Source organism: Gadus macrocephalus, chromosome 5 (assembly GCF_031168955.1).
Source record: "Gadus macrocephalus chromosome 5, ASM3116895v1".
Classification (NCBI taxonomy): domain Eukaryota; kingdom Metazoa; phylum Chordata; class Actinopteri; order Gadiformes; family Gadidae; genus Gadus; species Gadus macrocephalus.
In genome coordinates, this window is record NC_082386.1 from 21,056,484 (window position 1) to 21,071,963 (window position 15,480).

Here is a 15,480-nt window from a genome sequence, read left to right on the forward strand (position 1 = left end):
CGGCCTAAGGCTCGCTGAAGTGCTGTCCGACAATGACAGCTTTCTCTCTGGAAGCCCGAACGTCACTGACCTCACAGGCCAATGACGTCTACCCTGTTGAAGACACAACCCTTCACTGGCCAGCGACAACGACCCTGTTAAAGACACCACTCTGTTAGGATGAAGTGGATCCACCACCCTTCGAATCATATACCCTGTTGAAGAGACCACACTGTAGGGATGGATGGAGCACTTGGTGGAGACAGGAAGGCCTCAATGGCAGCAGGAGGACCTGCCCTGCCAGATATCAGCTTAGAGTTGACATCGCTAAAGTGAAAACTTTACGGTGGAAAAATAATCATTTGGAGCGTCTACCTTGGAGGACAGCCAAACGGTATGTGAACATCCTCTTTGTATACATATCATACATTCTTTTTTCTTGACAATAAACAAACAAAAACAGACAAGTGTTAAATCTGAAGACTTGCAGTTCTACTGTAAAATAAGTTATAAAAAAAGAAAAACAAATCTTTGCTTACAGTATCTAAATTCTAAACTAGATCTTTCAAACATGTCAAGTCTATAAATACCTTTACAAATATACACGTTAATTATTCAAATAAACTTTTTGCGTGACTTAAAAGGATTACATGTCTCCCGTGACAGTGTGTTCTAGAATTCTAGACAATGTGTTTTTTACGTTTTAAGTACATTTCTGTGAAAAGCAATATGATACATCCTTGCATTTATATATTTACAATAAAATCCATTTCTAGATACAAAAACTCAAACCATAGCTTTTACGTACAGCCCTGAAAGGTTCTTCCATGAAGTTCACAGATGGTTTGATGGTATTTGGTAATGTTCTTCTGAACGCATGCTAGCCCAGTTAGCCGCCTCGAGTCTGGTCTGTTGTAAACATTGGAGACTGGATTCTACTGTCCGGGCTTCTGATTGGAGGAATCTTGCGCTACTCAATGCGTATGAACTGAAGTACTGACCAATATATCATATTAAACACAGCTCAATGCCCAGGATCACTGGTCAGCAACTGACCAATGGTCTTCATTTTCTGCTGTGAGGTCACTTCCTCCTCAACAGGAAGTGACACACACCTCGCCATGGAATGGTTGGATCCCACAGACTCTAATGGAAAACTGGCCCAGTATAAAAATAGATCTCATCTTTGCAGAGGAAGAAGAGGACGAGGAAGACGTGGAGGAAGAGGCGGAGCCCCAGCGGTGCCAGCGTGACTGGGTAAGGGGCGGGGCTTAAGTCCTGATGACAGCGTTGCTAGGCGGTGAGGCGGGGGGGCAGGGCTCTTGAGGCGGGGGGTCGTGGGCGAACACCGAGTCGTCTCCGGAGGAGCAGGCGCTGTCGCTGTCACGCCCCGTCGGCGAGTACTGCTCGAAGCTCACCGATAGGTCCAGGTACTCCTGGGAGGGGGAGGGCAAAGGTCAGCCTCTCTGCTAGGGTTAGCCTCTCTGCTCGGGTTAGCCTCTCTGCTCGGGTTAGGGTTAGCCTCTCTGCTCGGGTTAGGGTTAGCCTCTCTGCTAGGTGTAGCCTCTCTGCTAGGAGGGTTAGCCTCTCTGCTATGGTTAGCCTCTCTGCTAGAAGGGTTAGCCTCTCTGCTAGGGTTAGCCTCTCTGTTAGGGTTAGCCTCTCTGCTAGGGTTAGCCTCTCTGCTAGGGTTAGCCTCTCTGCTAGGGTTAGCCTCTCTGCTCGGGTTAGCCTCTCTGCTAGGGTTAGCCTCTCTGCTAGGAGGGTTAGCCTCTCTGCTAGGGTTAGCCTCTCTGCTAGGGTTAGCCTCTCTGTTAGGGTTAGCCTCTCTGCTAGGGTTAGCCTCTCTGCTCGGGTTAGCCTCTCTGCTCGGGTTAGCCTCTCTGCTAGGGTTAGCCTCTCTGCTAGGGTTAGCCTCTCTGCTAGGGTTAGCCTCTCTGCTCGGGTTAGCCTCTCTGCTAGGGTTAGCCTCTCTGCTAGGGTTAGCCTCTCTGTTAGGGTTAGCCTCTCTGCTAGGGTTAGCCTCTCTGCTAGGGTTAGCCTCTCTGCTCGGGTTAGCCTCTCTGCTAGGGTTAGGGTTAGCCTCTCTGCTAGGGTTAGGGTTAGCCTCTCTGCTAGGGTTAGGGTTAGCCTCTCTGCTAGGAGGGTTAGCCTCTCTGCTATGGTTAGCCTCTCTGCTAGGGTTAGGGTTAGACTCTTTGCTAGGGTTAGACTCTCTGCTAGGGTTAGACTCATTGCTAGGGTTAGACTCTCTGCTAGGGTTAGACTCTTTGCTAGGGTTAGCCTCTCTGCTAGCATTATCCTCTCTGCTAGGGTTAGCATTAGCCTCTCTGCTAGGGTTAGCCTCTCTGCTAGGGTTAGCCTCAGCTAGGGTTAGGGTTAGCTTCTCTGCTAGGGTTAGACTCTCTTCTAGGGTTAGGGTTAGACTCTTTGCTAGGGTTAGCCTCTCTGCTAGCATTATCCTCTCTGCTAGGGTTAGCGTTAGCCTCTCCGCTAGGGTTAGGTTTAGCCTCTCTGCTAGCATTAGCCTCTCTGCTAGGAGGGTTAGAAGTGGACTTACGTCGGTGGACGTCATGGACAGGACTCGGTCATGGTCCTCAACCAGTTGTCTGAACGTCGGTCTCTGGGATGGAACCGCATGCCAGCACTCCCTCATGATCATGTACCTGGAGCAACAACCAATCACATCTCATCATTTAAAGCGGAGCAAGGCTTACAGTACTGAAGATTTTTTAACCTTGCATAGCCTAGCCTAGCCTGAGGTAACAGGGCTGACAGTTCTGAAGACATTTTAACTTAGAGTAGCCTAGCCTAGGGTAGCGCATCTTACAGGTCTGAAGACATGTTAACCAAGCATAGCCTAGCGTAGTGTAGCGTCGCCTAGCATGGCATAGCGTAGCGGTTGTACAGTTCTGAAGACATTTTAACCTAGCATAGCCTAGCGTAGCATAGCCTAGCGTAGCATAGCCTAGCGTAGCATAGCCTAGCGTAGCATAGCCTAGCGTAGCATAGCCTAGCGTAGCGGTCGTACAGTTTTGAAGACATGTTAACCTAGCGTAGCCTAGCATAGCCTGGAGTAGCCTAGCATAGCCTAGCGTAGCGGTCGTACAGTTCATGGGTGCAGTTGGCCGGTTTGTCCATGCGATGGCCCTCCTTCAGCAGCTTGAAGAGCTCCTCCACCGGGATCCCCGGGTACGGAGACCCCCCCAGCGTGAATATCTCCCACAGCAGCACGCCGTACGACCACCTGGGGGCGGGGGGAGAGGTCAGGGGTCACAGGGGGAGAGGTCAGGGGCTCCCATGATGCTTTGGGCCTGATCGGATCGGATCACTAGGAACCCTTTCTCAAGGATTAGAGCCTAGGGAGAACTAAACCTGAATAACTGACTGGCTGACTGACTGACTGGTGGACTGTCTGACTGACTGTCTGGCTGGTGGACTGTCTGACTGGCTAAGTAACAGACAGAGCCTTCTCCTAAAGAGGGATAGAAACACGTCAGCCGTAATGAATATTCAGGATTAATCAGCTCGCTGCCACTAAATCACGGAACTTTGTTTTGGTTTCTGACAAACTAGTTATATTTCCTGCTCCTTGCTATAGACGAGATACTGCGTGTGTGTGTGTGTGTGTGTGTGTGTGTGTGTGTGTGTGTGTGTGTGTGTGTGTGTGTGTGTGTGTGTGTGTGTGTGTGTGTGTGTGTGTGTGTGTGTGTGTGTGTGTGTGAGTGTGTGTGTGAGAGAGACAGCACAAACGCTTTCTTGCTTTTCTAGATAGAGACAGACAGACAGTCAGACTCCTCTCTGATGTCTGTGAGGTTTGGACTGGCTAGAATCTCAGTGTAGGGTGGAATGTGGAGGCTAGGATACAATGGAGACTGGATTACCCTGAGAGCGAGTGAGTGTGTGTGTGTGTGTGTGTGTGTGTGTGTGTGTGTGTGTGTGTGTGTGTGTGTGTGTGTGTGTGTGTGTGTGTGTATTTGTGTGTGTGTGTGTATTTGTGTGTCTGTGTGCGTGTGTGTATATGTGCCTGTGTGTGTGTGTGTGTGTGTGTCTGTTTGTGTGTGTGTGTATGTATGTGTGTGTGTGTGTGTGTATTTTTGTGTGTCTCTGTGTGTGTTTGTGTATGTGCCTGTGTGTGTGTGTGTGTGTGTGTGTGTGTATGTGCCTATGTGTGTGTGTGTGCGGGGGGTGCCAGTGGACTGTGGGACATTATGAATTGGTATTTGCACCACAGAGATTAGCGCTGACGCTAACGCTCTGAGGCATGTTAGCCCCGCGGTGGCGGCGGCGGCGGCGGCGGGGGGGAGAGCGGGACTCACACGTCGCTCTGGTGCGTGTAGACCCGGTCGAACAGCGCCTCCGGAGCCATCCACTTCACCGGCAGACGGCCCTGCACCACAACAAAACAACAACATCAGACCCTGAACAACACGGCAACAGCAACAATAAAAACCAGACCAGATGAAACCAGGTGTGTACCAGGTGTGAGACGAGGTGTGAGACCAGGTGTGAACCGGGTGTGAGACCAGGTGTGACAGGTGTGTATCGGGTGCGAGACCAGGTGTCACACCAGGTGTGAGACCAGGTGTGACAGGTGTGTACCGGGTGTCAGACCAGGTATGTACCAGGTCTGAGACAGGTGTGAGACTAGGTGTGAACCAGGTGTGAACCAGGTGTGAGTCCAGGTGCTGTAAAGCATGCAGAAACAGACTCACGTTGGTGGTCTTCTTGTAGTAGTCTATGTTGTGCACGTCTCTGGCGAGGCCGAAGTCTGCGATCTTCATCACATTGTCATCGGTAACCAGAACGTTCCGGGCGGCCAGGTCTCTGTGGATACACTGCAGAGAGAGGAGGGTGAGTCCAAAGCATCCGGACACACTCGGGATGACACCGTTCACATGTTGCTTTCACTAGGTATACAATGGGTTAGGACTCGGTCGACTAGGCTTGGCCTGGGATTAGCTTCTGCGAGGCCAAGTACTCCATGCTTAACAAATTTAGGCTAATGCTGGGTTTGGACATAGTTCGAGACTCGGTTTGGACTAGGTCTAGACTGGGTTTGGACTAGGTCTAGACTGGGTTTGGACTAGGTCTAGACTGGGTTTGGACTGGGTCTAGACTGGGTTTGGACTAGGTCTAGACTGGGTTTGGACTGGGTCTAGACTAGGTCTAGACTGGGTTTGGACTAGGTCTAGACTCGGTTTGGACTGGGTCTAGACTGGGTTTGGACTAGGTCTAGACTGGGTTTGGACTGGGTCTAGACTGGGTTTGGACTAGGTCTAGACTGGGTTTGGACTGGGTCTAGACTGGGTTTGGACTAGGTCTAGACTGGGTTTGGAATGGGTCTAGACTGGGTTTGGACTAGGTCTAGACTGGGTTTGGACTAGGTCTAGACTGGGTTTGGACTAGGTCTAGACTGGGTTTGGACCAGGTTTAGTCTTGGATAAGACTGGGCTTTACCTTCTGCGAGGCCAGGTACTCCATGCCGCGGGCCACCTGGTAGGCGGAGGACACCAGGTGCTTGAAGGTGAGCTGCTCCTCGGGGATCTTGCAGGTGGTGAAGGAGTAGTCGGTGCCAGGGGGGCGCCGGGCCCGCAGGTACTCCCGGAGGTTCCCCTTGGACGCGTACTCCACCAGGACGTAGAGAGGACCTGCCCAGAGAGACGCTTACTCAGCCACCGTCCTGAGTGAGGACCTACCGTCCTGGAGGACCTACCGTCCTGAGTGACGACCTACCGTCCTGAGTGACGACCTACCGTCCTGAGTGAGGACCTACCGTCCTGAGTGACCTACCGTCCTGAGTGAGGACCTACCGTCCTGAGTGAGGACCTACCGTCCTGAGTGAAGGACCTACCATCCTGAGTGACCTACCGTCCTGAGACCTGCAGTCCTGAGTGAGGACCTACCGTCCTGAGTGACCTACCGTCCTGGAGGACCTACCGTCCTGAGTGACCTACCGTCCTGAGTGAGGACCTACCGTCCTGAGTGACCTACCGTCCTGAGTGACCTACCGTCCTGAGTGAGGACCTACCGTCCTGGAGGACCTACCGTCCTGAGTGAGGACCTACCGTCCTGAGTGAAGGACCTACCATCCTGAGTGACCTACCGTCCTGAGACCTGCAGTCCTGAGTGAGGACCTACCGTCCTGAGTGACCTACCGTCCTGAGTGAGGACCTACCGTCCTGAGTGAGGATCTACCGTCCTGAGTGACCTACCGTCCTGAGTGACCTACCGCCGTGAGTGAGGACCTACCGTCCTGGAGGACCTACCGTCCTGAGTGAGGACCTACCGTCCTGAGTGAAGGACCTACCATCCTGAGTGACCTACCGTCCTGAGTGACCTACCGCCGTGAGTGAGGACCTACCGTCCTGAGTGACCTACCGTCCTGAGTGAAGTACCTACCATCCTGAGACCTACCGTCCTGAGGACCTACCGTCCTGAGACCTACCGTCCTGAGTGACCTACCGTCCTGAGTGAGTGACCTACCGTCCTGAGTGAGTGACCTACCGTCCTGAGTGAGGACCTACCGTCCTGAGTGAGGACCTACCGTCCTGAGTGAGGACCTACCGTCCTGAGTGACCTACCGTCCTGAGTGCAGGCTCCCAGCAGGTTGATGATGTTCTTGTGTTTGCCGATCATCTTCATCATCTCCATCTCCGACACCAGGTCCGACAGATCCTTATCGGTAGCATCGTCTGGAAGTCATGGTTCAAATGTGTTCACCACATAATCACAATCACTTTTAAACAATCGGTCGTTTTACTTTTTTAAATGAATTGCAACTTCCTTGTTCCGGCTGGTGGAGAAGCCTGACTGAACAGGGGGGCACTGTTTTATTATGACTAGAAACCCCCTGGCATGAGGGTTAAGGTAATGTTACTAGAAACCCACTAACATTCTGGAGGTCATGTTTTCAACCTGAACAGCCAATCACCTTTCAGCATTTTGATGGCCACGGTCAGAGGTTTGTTGGGTTTGTCCTTGTCCACTCCGATGGCCTCGGCCATCACCACCTGACCAAAGCAGCCTTCGCCCAGCGGCTTCCCCAGGGTCAGCCTGGAGACACCATCATCACCACCACCATCATCATCATCATCATCATCATCATCATCATCATCATCATCATCATCATCATCATCATCATTATCATCATCATCACCATCATTATCATCATCTTCATCATGACCATCAGCATGCAGAACCCACATGAGCCACCCTGATCAGGTGGTCCGGGGATCTGATCATAGAGGCTGGTGGATCAATGCGGTGTATATTCATGCCTCAACATGAGAGCCTCTTACCGGGTTCGGGAGAACTCCCACTTGGGGTCCGAGGGCAGCTCCAGCTCCAGCACGTTGGCCAGCATTGGTCCGTCGCTGGATGATAGGCGGGCGATCCTGACCAATGGCGTGTTGGAGTTCATGGAGGAGTTGGAATCCAAGGATACCTGCTTGGGTGCAAAAAGGAAACCTGTTCTAGTGTCTGAAGGGGAGGAGCCACAGCCTTAAGGGGAGGAGTCCCAGCCCTATCAACACACATTGAACCTGTTTCTCTACTTGACCATTCTGTGAATGTGTGTTGATTGGCCCACATGTATTTATTATATAATATGTACTCTGCAGCCCTGGGTTGTGTTATTCGAAGGAAAGTAATAACGGAGCATTAAGGAGATTTAGGGAGTTATGAAGAACCAAGAGAACAGGGAGATTCACTTCTTTCAAAACCATCCTCGAAAATAAATATTAGAGAAAAATGCAATGAGGCTTTTCTCCTGGACTTCCATATAAGAGCAAGGTCCGCCGATTGGTCGGGAACCAGGAAGAATCCCAGCTCCCCGTGAGGACTGATCCTCTCAATAAAAAGAGGTTTCAACTAAAGACACAAGCTCTTCTAGAAACATAGAAGCTAAGCTAACAGACTCCATATGTTCACATCAAGACGTGTCTGCTCGGAGTGGCAGTGTTCATCCTGATGTTTTATGGTGTTTTATAAAACACATGCAGGAAGGAACTCTTCTTTTGCCCAGGGTTCAACTCCCAGCAGGCCAAGAGGAACTACCACCAGCCTCTCCTTAAGAGACTGGTCAAGGGTTAGAATACCAGTGGACTAACAAAGAAGAGAAGGGAGAGAAGGAGAGGAGAGGATAGAGAGAAGGAGAGGAGAGGAGGAGAGAGAGAAGGAGAGGAGAGAAGGAAAGGAGAGGAGCGAGAGTAGGAGAGGAGAGGGAGGAGGAAAGGAGAGGAGAGGTGAGGGAGAAGGAGAGAATAGAAGGAAAGGACAGGAGAGGAGAGGGAGGTAAGAGAGAAGGAGAGGAGAGAAAAAAGGAGAAGAGAGAGAGGAGGTGAGGAGAGAGAGGAGGAGAGGAGAGAGAGAGAAAAGGAGAGGAGAGAGGGAAGGAGAGAAAGAGAGGAGAAACCAAAGGAGTGGGAGGAGACAGAAGGAGAGGTAAAAGGAGCGAGGAGAGAGGAGAGGAAAGGAGAGGCACAGCTCCAGTCGCATGAAGACAGAGCTCCCTACTTCCTGTTTACCCTGGTGTCTACTTCCTGTTACCTGTCTCTTGTATATAATAGATGTGGTGTCTACTTCCTGTTACCTGTCTCTTGTATATAATAGATGTGAGGTCTACTTCCTGTTACCTGTCTCTTGTATATAATAGATGTGGTGTCTACTTCCTGTTACCTGTCTCTTGTATATAATAGATGTGAGGTCTACTTCCTGTTACCTGTCTCTTGTATATAATAGATGTGGTGTCTACTTCCTGTTACCTGTCTCTTGTATATAATAGATGTGAGGTCTACTTCCTGTTACCTGTCTCTTGTATATAATAGATGTGAGGTCTACTTCCTGTTACCTGTCTCTTCTATATAATAGATGTGAGGTCTACTTCCTGTTACCTGTCTCTTGTATATAATAGATGTGAGGTCTACTTCCTGTTACCGGTCTCTTGTATATAATAGATGTGAGGTCTACTTCCTGTTACCTGTCTCTTGTATATAATAGATGTGAGGTCTACTTCCTGTTACCTGTTTCTTGAGGGGGAATTTGGAGAGTTTGTGCACGTGGGGCGAGGGAAGGGTCTTCTGTGTGGTCATCCTCATGCGGCACAAGACGATGATGACGATGGTGAGGATGAAGAGCACGCAGCCCGTCACCCAGATGAGAATGTCGGCATAGTCGTCCTCCTTGTCCTGCTCCAGGTCTGGAGCCAAACGTACACCACAGAGGCTTAATTAACATCATTATACTGATCATTATTCATACAATCTACTTAGTTGGCTAATGAGCTAATGTCTCAAAGGCAAGCAAATGCTTACTCATTAGCACCTATCATAATTCATCTGCTACATTAATATATATTATTTTTCGGATACTAAGTCAAGACATAGGCATGCAACAAAAAGCACTTTGCATTAAAGCAGGCATTATTCTGCCCAGCAGCATGATTAAGGTATGATTCATATATGTTTCAGCGGTTAGCTGGAGCCTTGTATAGCAGGCTTGGGAGTCATGTGACTGGCTAGGTATGTAACTGTGTAACTGTGAAGTTACCCACCTATGTGTTTACACCCTTGTGTAATTATACACCCGTGTAGACACAAACCTGTGTGTTAACACGCCAGTGTAGTTACATCTATGTAGTGACACCTGTGTAGTGACACCTGTGTAGTTACACCTGTGTAGTTACACCTGTGTAGTTACACCTGTGTTGTCACACCTGTGCAGTTACACCTGTGTAGTTGCACATGTGTAGTTGCACATGTGTAGTTACACCTGTGTATTTACACCTGTGCAGTAACACACCTGTGTAGTTGCACATGTGTAGGTGTAGTTAAGGCCGATATATGCTCTGTTTTAGACGTAACGCGTAAGCACGTAAGATACATAACCCCCCCTTGCGCGGTAAAATATCCCCCCTTACGCGCTTAAGTGCGTCGCCCAAAATTCCTGACTATGCGACTAAAACACTACGGCCCTACGCAGCTCGCAAAGACTGTGATTGGCCAGCTAACCACATCCTTTCAGGAGTCTCACATTTCCGGTTTTACAGCAACCTTAACATCGTTCAGAGTGTGGAAAAAGACCGCTAACCTAAACTTAGCTACTGCTACTCTCGTCGAAAATACTGGAAGTGCATAAATATAAACAAGCCAGCGATTTCCACTTCCACGCCCACAGATTCGTTCGTTGCTCCCCCTACTGTTCTGGCGGAGAATCCCCTTGCAACACGCGCAATCCTTAAGGAACCATAAATCAAAACTTGTCTAAAACAAGTCCCTTGTGTAAATTACGTGCTTACGTCTCTGCGTCTAAAACGACCCTAAATCGGCCTTTACACCTGTGCAGTAACACCTGAGTAGCATTACACCTGTGTAGTTAAACCTGTGTTCACACACCTGTGGTCACACACCCGCGTAGTTACACCTGTGTGGTCACACACCTGTGTAGTTAGACACACCTGAGTAGCAACACACCTGTGTATGTACACCTGTGTGTTTACACACCCGTGTAGCTACACCTGTGTGGTTACACCTGTGTAGTTAGACACCTGTGTTTCCCCAGGCAGGTGCTGAACGGGGAGCTCATGGTGTACGGGAGCTCCTCTCCACTCTGATTAGGAGTGATTACACACATTGCTGCTGCAGCGGAGGCTAATGATAGCGTAGCCGTGCCGCTAACACCTGCTAATCGGGGGAAACACGTGTGTTGTAATTACACAGGAGGCTGCATGATGCCGGGACATCTAGCGTAGGAGGCAGGCTTCCACCGCGGCGGTGGAGGAGCAGGGGGGAGGAGGAGGAGGAGGAGGAGGAGGGAAGGAGACCCAGAGAGGAGGAGGGAGGAGGAGGAGGAGGAGGAGGAGGAGGGAGAAGGCGGGGACTACCTGAGAGAACCGTGAGCCAAGCGGAGTGGTAAGTATAACCGATAGAGTTCCCAGCCAGACACGTGTACTCCCCGGCGTCGTCCAGGGAGACGTTGAGCAGCACCAGCACCTCCAGCTCCCCGTCAGTGGTGTTAATACCAGCGGTCTGGACCAGGGAGGAGCGGGAGGAGCAGGGAGGAGTGGGAGGAGCAGGGAGGAGTGGGAGGAGTGGGAGGAGCAGGGAGGAGAGAGAGAGAGAGAGAGACATGTGAGAACACCAGAACCTCCAGCTCCCTGTCAGTGGTGTTAATACCAGCGGTCTGGACCAGGGAGGACCAGGGAGGACCAGGGAGGACCAGGGAGGACCAGGGAGGACCAGGGAGGACCAGGGAGGACCAGGGAGGAGCGGGAGGAGCAGGGAGGACCAGGGAGGACCAGGGAGGAGTGGGAGGACCAGGGAGGAGTGGGAGGAGCAGGGAGGAGAGAGAGAGAGAGAGAGAGACATGTGAGAACACCAGAACCGGCAGCACCCAGTCAGCGGTGTTAACACCAGGGAGGAGCAGGAAGGAGACACGTGAGGAAGACCGTTTCAGAAGGGTCACCCTGCAGGAGAATAGGAGGAGGAGGAGGAGGAGGAGGTGATGGAGGAGAAGGTGGTGATGGAGGAGAAGGAGGTGATGGAGGCGGAGCAGGTGATGGAGGCGGAGGAGAAGGAGGTGACGAGGAGGAGGGGATGGAGGAGGAGGAGAACGAGGAGAGTGAGATGATGGAGGAGGTACACCAACCACCATCTTGTGTGACAGCACCGTGATGTAAAGGTTCCTTTGGTACAGAGGTACACACACACACACGGATCTGAGACCGGTCCGACCCAGCCTAACCAGTCAGGACAACATAGACCACCACCCAGCGGAACCAGTGAGGACAACATGGACCACCACCCAGCAGAACAACATAGACCACCACCCACCACCTAGCAGAAGCCGTCAGGACAACATAGAGCCAGGCCCAGGAGGGCTGTCCGCCCGTGGTTACCTGTGGTGAACACTTTGAGCCAGAAAGCATTTTCAGACTTTCCTACAAAGTTGGAGGCGCGGCACCAGTAGCGGCCGCTGTCACCCAGCGACACGTTGAGGAGGACGAGCGAATCAACGGCCTCCGTGAGCCGGCTGACACGGCTCTGCAGGGGACGGACAGACGGTCAGACCAGGACGACTGACGGACCAGGACCCTACTGACAGGACCCTACTGACGGACCAGGACCCTACTGACAGGACCCTACTGACGGACCAGGACCCTACTGACAGGACCCTACTGACGGACCAGGACCCTACTGACAGACCAGGACCCTACTGACAGACCAGGACCCTACTGACAGACCAGGACCCTACTGACAGACCAGGACCCTACTGACAGACCAGGACCCTACTGACAGACCAGGACCCTACTGACAGGACCCTACTGACAGACCAGGACCCTACTGACAGACCAGGACCCTACTGACAGACCAGGACCCTACTGACAGACCAGGACGCTACTGACAGAACAGGACCCTACTGACCTTCAGAACCCTACAGAGCCTCCACAGAACCCTAACCCTGATGAAATACTGACCACCAGAACCTCTGACTCTAAAAACAAACGAGATATAAAACACACACACACACACACACACACACACACACACACACACACACACACACACACACACACACACACACACACACACACACACACACACACACACACACACTTCAAGCCCGTCATTCACTCTAAACAGTTCTGCATCAAAGAGCCATTCAGACGCGTCGTCCCCCCCCCCCCCCCCCCCGGCCCCGTCCCCCGTCCCGTCCCGTCTACCACACATGAGCGGGCGTCAGGATGGGGGGGGCAGATCCTGTAAATACTGTTTCAATTATGTGGTCGTCTAAAATAGAGTGTGGTGCCACAGTCTGGGCTAGACAGACTCTCGCTCTCTCCCTCCCTCCCCCCCCCTCTCTCTCTCTCTCTCTCTCTGTCTCTCTCCCACTCTCCGTCACCCTCGCTCTCTCTCTCCCTCACTCCCCTCCCTCCCCCTCTCTCTCCCTGCCCCTCTCTCTCTCTCTCTCACCTTCTCCATCTCTCTCTCTCCCTCACTCCCTCCCTCCCTCTCTCTCCCCCCCCCTCTCTCTCTCTCTCTGTGCCTCTCTCTGTGTGTCTCTCTCTCCCTCCCTTCCCATCTCTCTCTCCCCCCTCCTTCATCTCTCTCTTTCACCCACCCTCACTCTCTCCTCCTCTCTCTTCCTCCCTCCCCCTCTCCCTCCCTCTGCTGACTCTGCCCTTGTTGCTCCACTCATTCTTTCCATCTCTTTTTTTGTGCCTTCTTCAATTTGCCCTCACCCCTGCCTCCCCCCCTCCCTCCCCCCCCCCCCCCCCTACCGCCACCCACCCACTGCGGCACATCTGACGGCGCCGGCAGCGTGCACACTCTCTCTTGTCTCTCCCTCCCTCCCTCCCTCCCTCCCTCTCTCTCTCTCTCCCTCTCTCCCTCTCTCTCCCTCTCCCTCTCTCTCTCTCTCTCTCTCTCTCTCTTCTCTCTCTCTCTCTCTCTCTCCCTCTCTCTCTCTCTCTCCCTCTCCCTCTCTCTCTCTCGCTCTCTCTCTCGCTCTCTCTCTCGCTCTCTCCCTCTCATCTCTCTCTCCCTCTCCCTCTCCTCTCTCTCGCTCTCTCTCTCCGCTCTGCTTGCCACCACAGCAGTTAACTTACTCAGAACCAGATGTTCTCTCGCCCCAGAAAGCGAGAAACATAGGGGGAGAGAGAGGGAGAGAGAGAGAGAGAGAGAGAGAGAGAGAGAGAGAGAGAGAGAGAGAGAGAGAGAGAGAGAGAGAGAGAGAGAGAGAGAGAGAGAGAGAGAGGGAGGGAGATGGAATCAGAGAGAGAGGGAGAGAGAGAGAGAGAGAGGGAGGGAGAGAGGGAGGGAGATGGAATCAGAGAGAGAGAGAGAGAGACTAAATTAGAGAGTATAAAGATGGTGATGTAGATGGCAGTCCTCTTTGTGGTCCTCATACAGAGCTGTTATTTCGTCAGTGTGGTCAGTGGGTGGAACAGTCTACTGTGAGCTGCGCTACCACAACAAGCCCCGCCCCCGACTCCCACACACCCACTAGCCCCGCCCCTTCTCCCACCCACCCCACTGCCCACCCCCACCCACCCTCTAGCCTGCCTTCCCATACATCCCACTAACGCCAGCAGTGTTGCCAGATTAGGCCACATTTCCCGCCCAATCTGGCAACCCTGGCTGCAGCATGGCTGCAGCCAGGGTTGCCAGATTGGGCGGGAAATGTGGCCCAATCTGGCAACACTGAGCCCCTGCTCCCTCCTCAAACACACCCCACTAGGCCCCACCCCTAGCCCCACCCCCCCCACCCCTAGCCCCGCCCCCCGCGGTGGCTCCTCCTACCTTGAGGATGTCGACGTAGGGCCCTCCGTCGGGGCCGTAGCGGCTGCCGTTCACCTCGATGTGCTTCAGCCACTGGATGTGCGGCTGGGCGTCGCTGAACACCTTGCAGCGGAACACCACCTTGCTGCCCAGCAACACCGTCTGATTGGCCGGCAGCCCCGCCTGCAGGATGGGCCGGTGGGGAGACCGCTCTGATTGGCCGAGACAGAGGTGGATGTTAGCACTGTGAGCCGGTGTTGGCGGGAGTTAGGTGGCGTGAGGTGGAGTTAGGTGGAGTTAGGTGGAGGTAGGTGGAGTTAGGTGGAGTTAGGTGGAGTTAGGTGGAGTTAGGTGGAGTTAGGTGTCTTACTGAATAGTTTGTTAGGTGGAGTTTGTGTTGGGTGGAGTAAGGTTGGTTGGAGGTTGGTTGGAGTTTGGTGGCATTGGACAGTGTTACTGAATAGTTTGTTAGGTGGAGTTTGTGTTGGGTGGAGTAAGGTTGGTTGGCGGTTGGTTGGAGGTTGGTTGGAGTTTGGTGGCATTGGACAGTGTTACTGAATAGTTTGTTAGGTGGAGTTTGTGTTGGGTGGAGTAAGGTGGAGTTAGGTTGTATTAAGTGTAGTGAGGTGGTGTTTGGGTGTAGCTCTCACTGAGATGGATATTGTGTGTTTTAGTTGGTGTTAAGTGTCAGCTGTTTGGTGGTGTGTGGGTGGTGTTGTGGTCGTACTAGGTGGTATTAGGGTGTAGCTCCCCAGATGGTAGGTGTGGGGGATTCAGTTAGGTGGTGTTTGGGTGTAGCTCTCACCCAGATGGTAGGTGGGTTGATGCAGTGGGGTGGTGTTCGGTGTAGTAATGAGGTGGTGTAGGTGTAGTGAGGTGGTGTTAGATTTAGTTAGGTGGTGTAGTGAGTTGGTGTTAGGTGTAGTGAGGTGGTGTTTAGGTGTAGTGAGGTGGGGTTTAGATGTAGTGAGGTGGTGTTTAGGTGTAGTGAGTTGGTGTTAGGTGTAGTGAGGTGGTGTTTAGATGTAGTGAGGTGGTGTTTAGATGTAGTAAGGTGGTGTTTAGATGTAGTTAGGTGGTGTTTAGGTGTAGTGAGTTGGTGTTAGGTGTAGTTGGGTGGTGTTTGGTACAGTGAGGTGGTGTTTAGGTGTAGTGAGGTGGTGTTCTGGTGTAGTGAGGTGGTGTTTAGATGTAGTTAGGTGGTGTTTAGGTGTAGTGAGTT

At 52.2% G+C, this 15,480-nt stretch overlaps 1 protein-coding gene across 1 annotated transcript in view; it reads right to left on the bottom strand.

Annotated features, from left to right (window-relative positions):
- fgfr3 (fibroblast growth factor receptor 3) overlaps nt 1-14,510 on the bottom strand; it is a gene marked incomplete at its 5' end in the record, with an annotated part of 15,163 nt that extends 653 nt beyond the window's left edge. The window contains 12 exons of the mRNA XM_060051273.1: nt 1-1,415; nt 2,540-2,645; nt 3,089-3,226; nt 4,299-4,369; nt 4,695-4,817; nt 5,440-5,630; nt 6,564-6,674; nt 6,914-7,035; nt 7,281-7,426; nt 9,003-9,178; nt 10,862-11,006; nt 14,280-14,510. The exon at nt 1-1,415 is cut by the window's left edge and continues 653 nt beyond it. Coding sequence (XP_059907256.1) covers nt 1,251-1,415; nt 2,540-2,645; nt 3,089-3,226; nt 4,299-4,369; nt 4,695-4,817; nt 5,440-5,630; nt 6,564-6,674; nt 6,914-7,035; nt 7,281-7,426; nt 9,003-9,178; nt 10,862-11,006; nt 14,280-14,510 — 1,725 coding nt within the window. The remainder of the gene's footprint in view (nt 1,416-2,539; nt 2,646-3,088; nt 3,227-4,298; nt 4,370-4,694; nt 4,818-5,439; nt 5,631-6,563; nt 6,675-6,913; nt 7,036-7,280; nt 7,427-9,002; nt 9,179-10,861; nt 11,007-14,279) is intronic.
- Nucleotides 14,511-15,480: the final 970 nt, after the last annotated feature.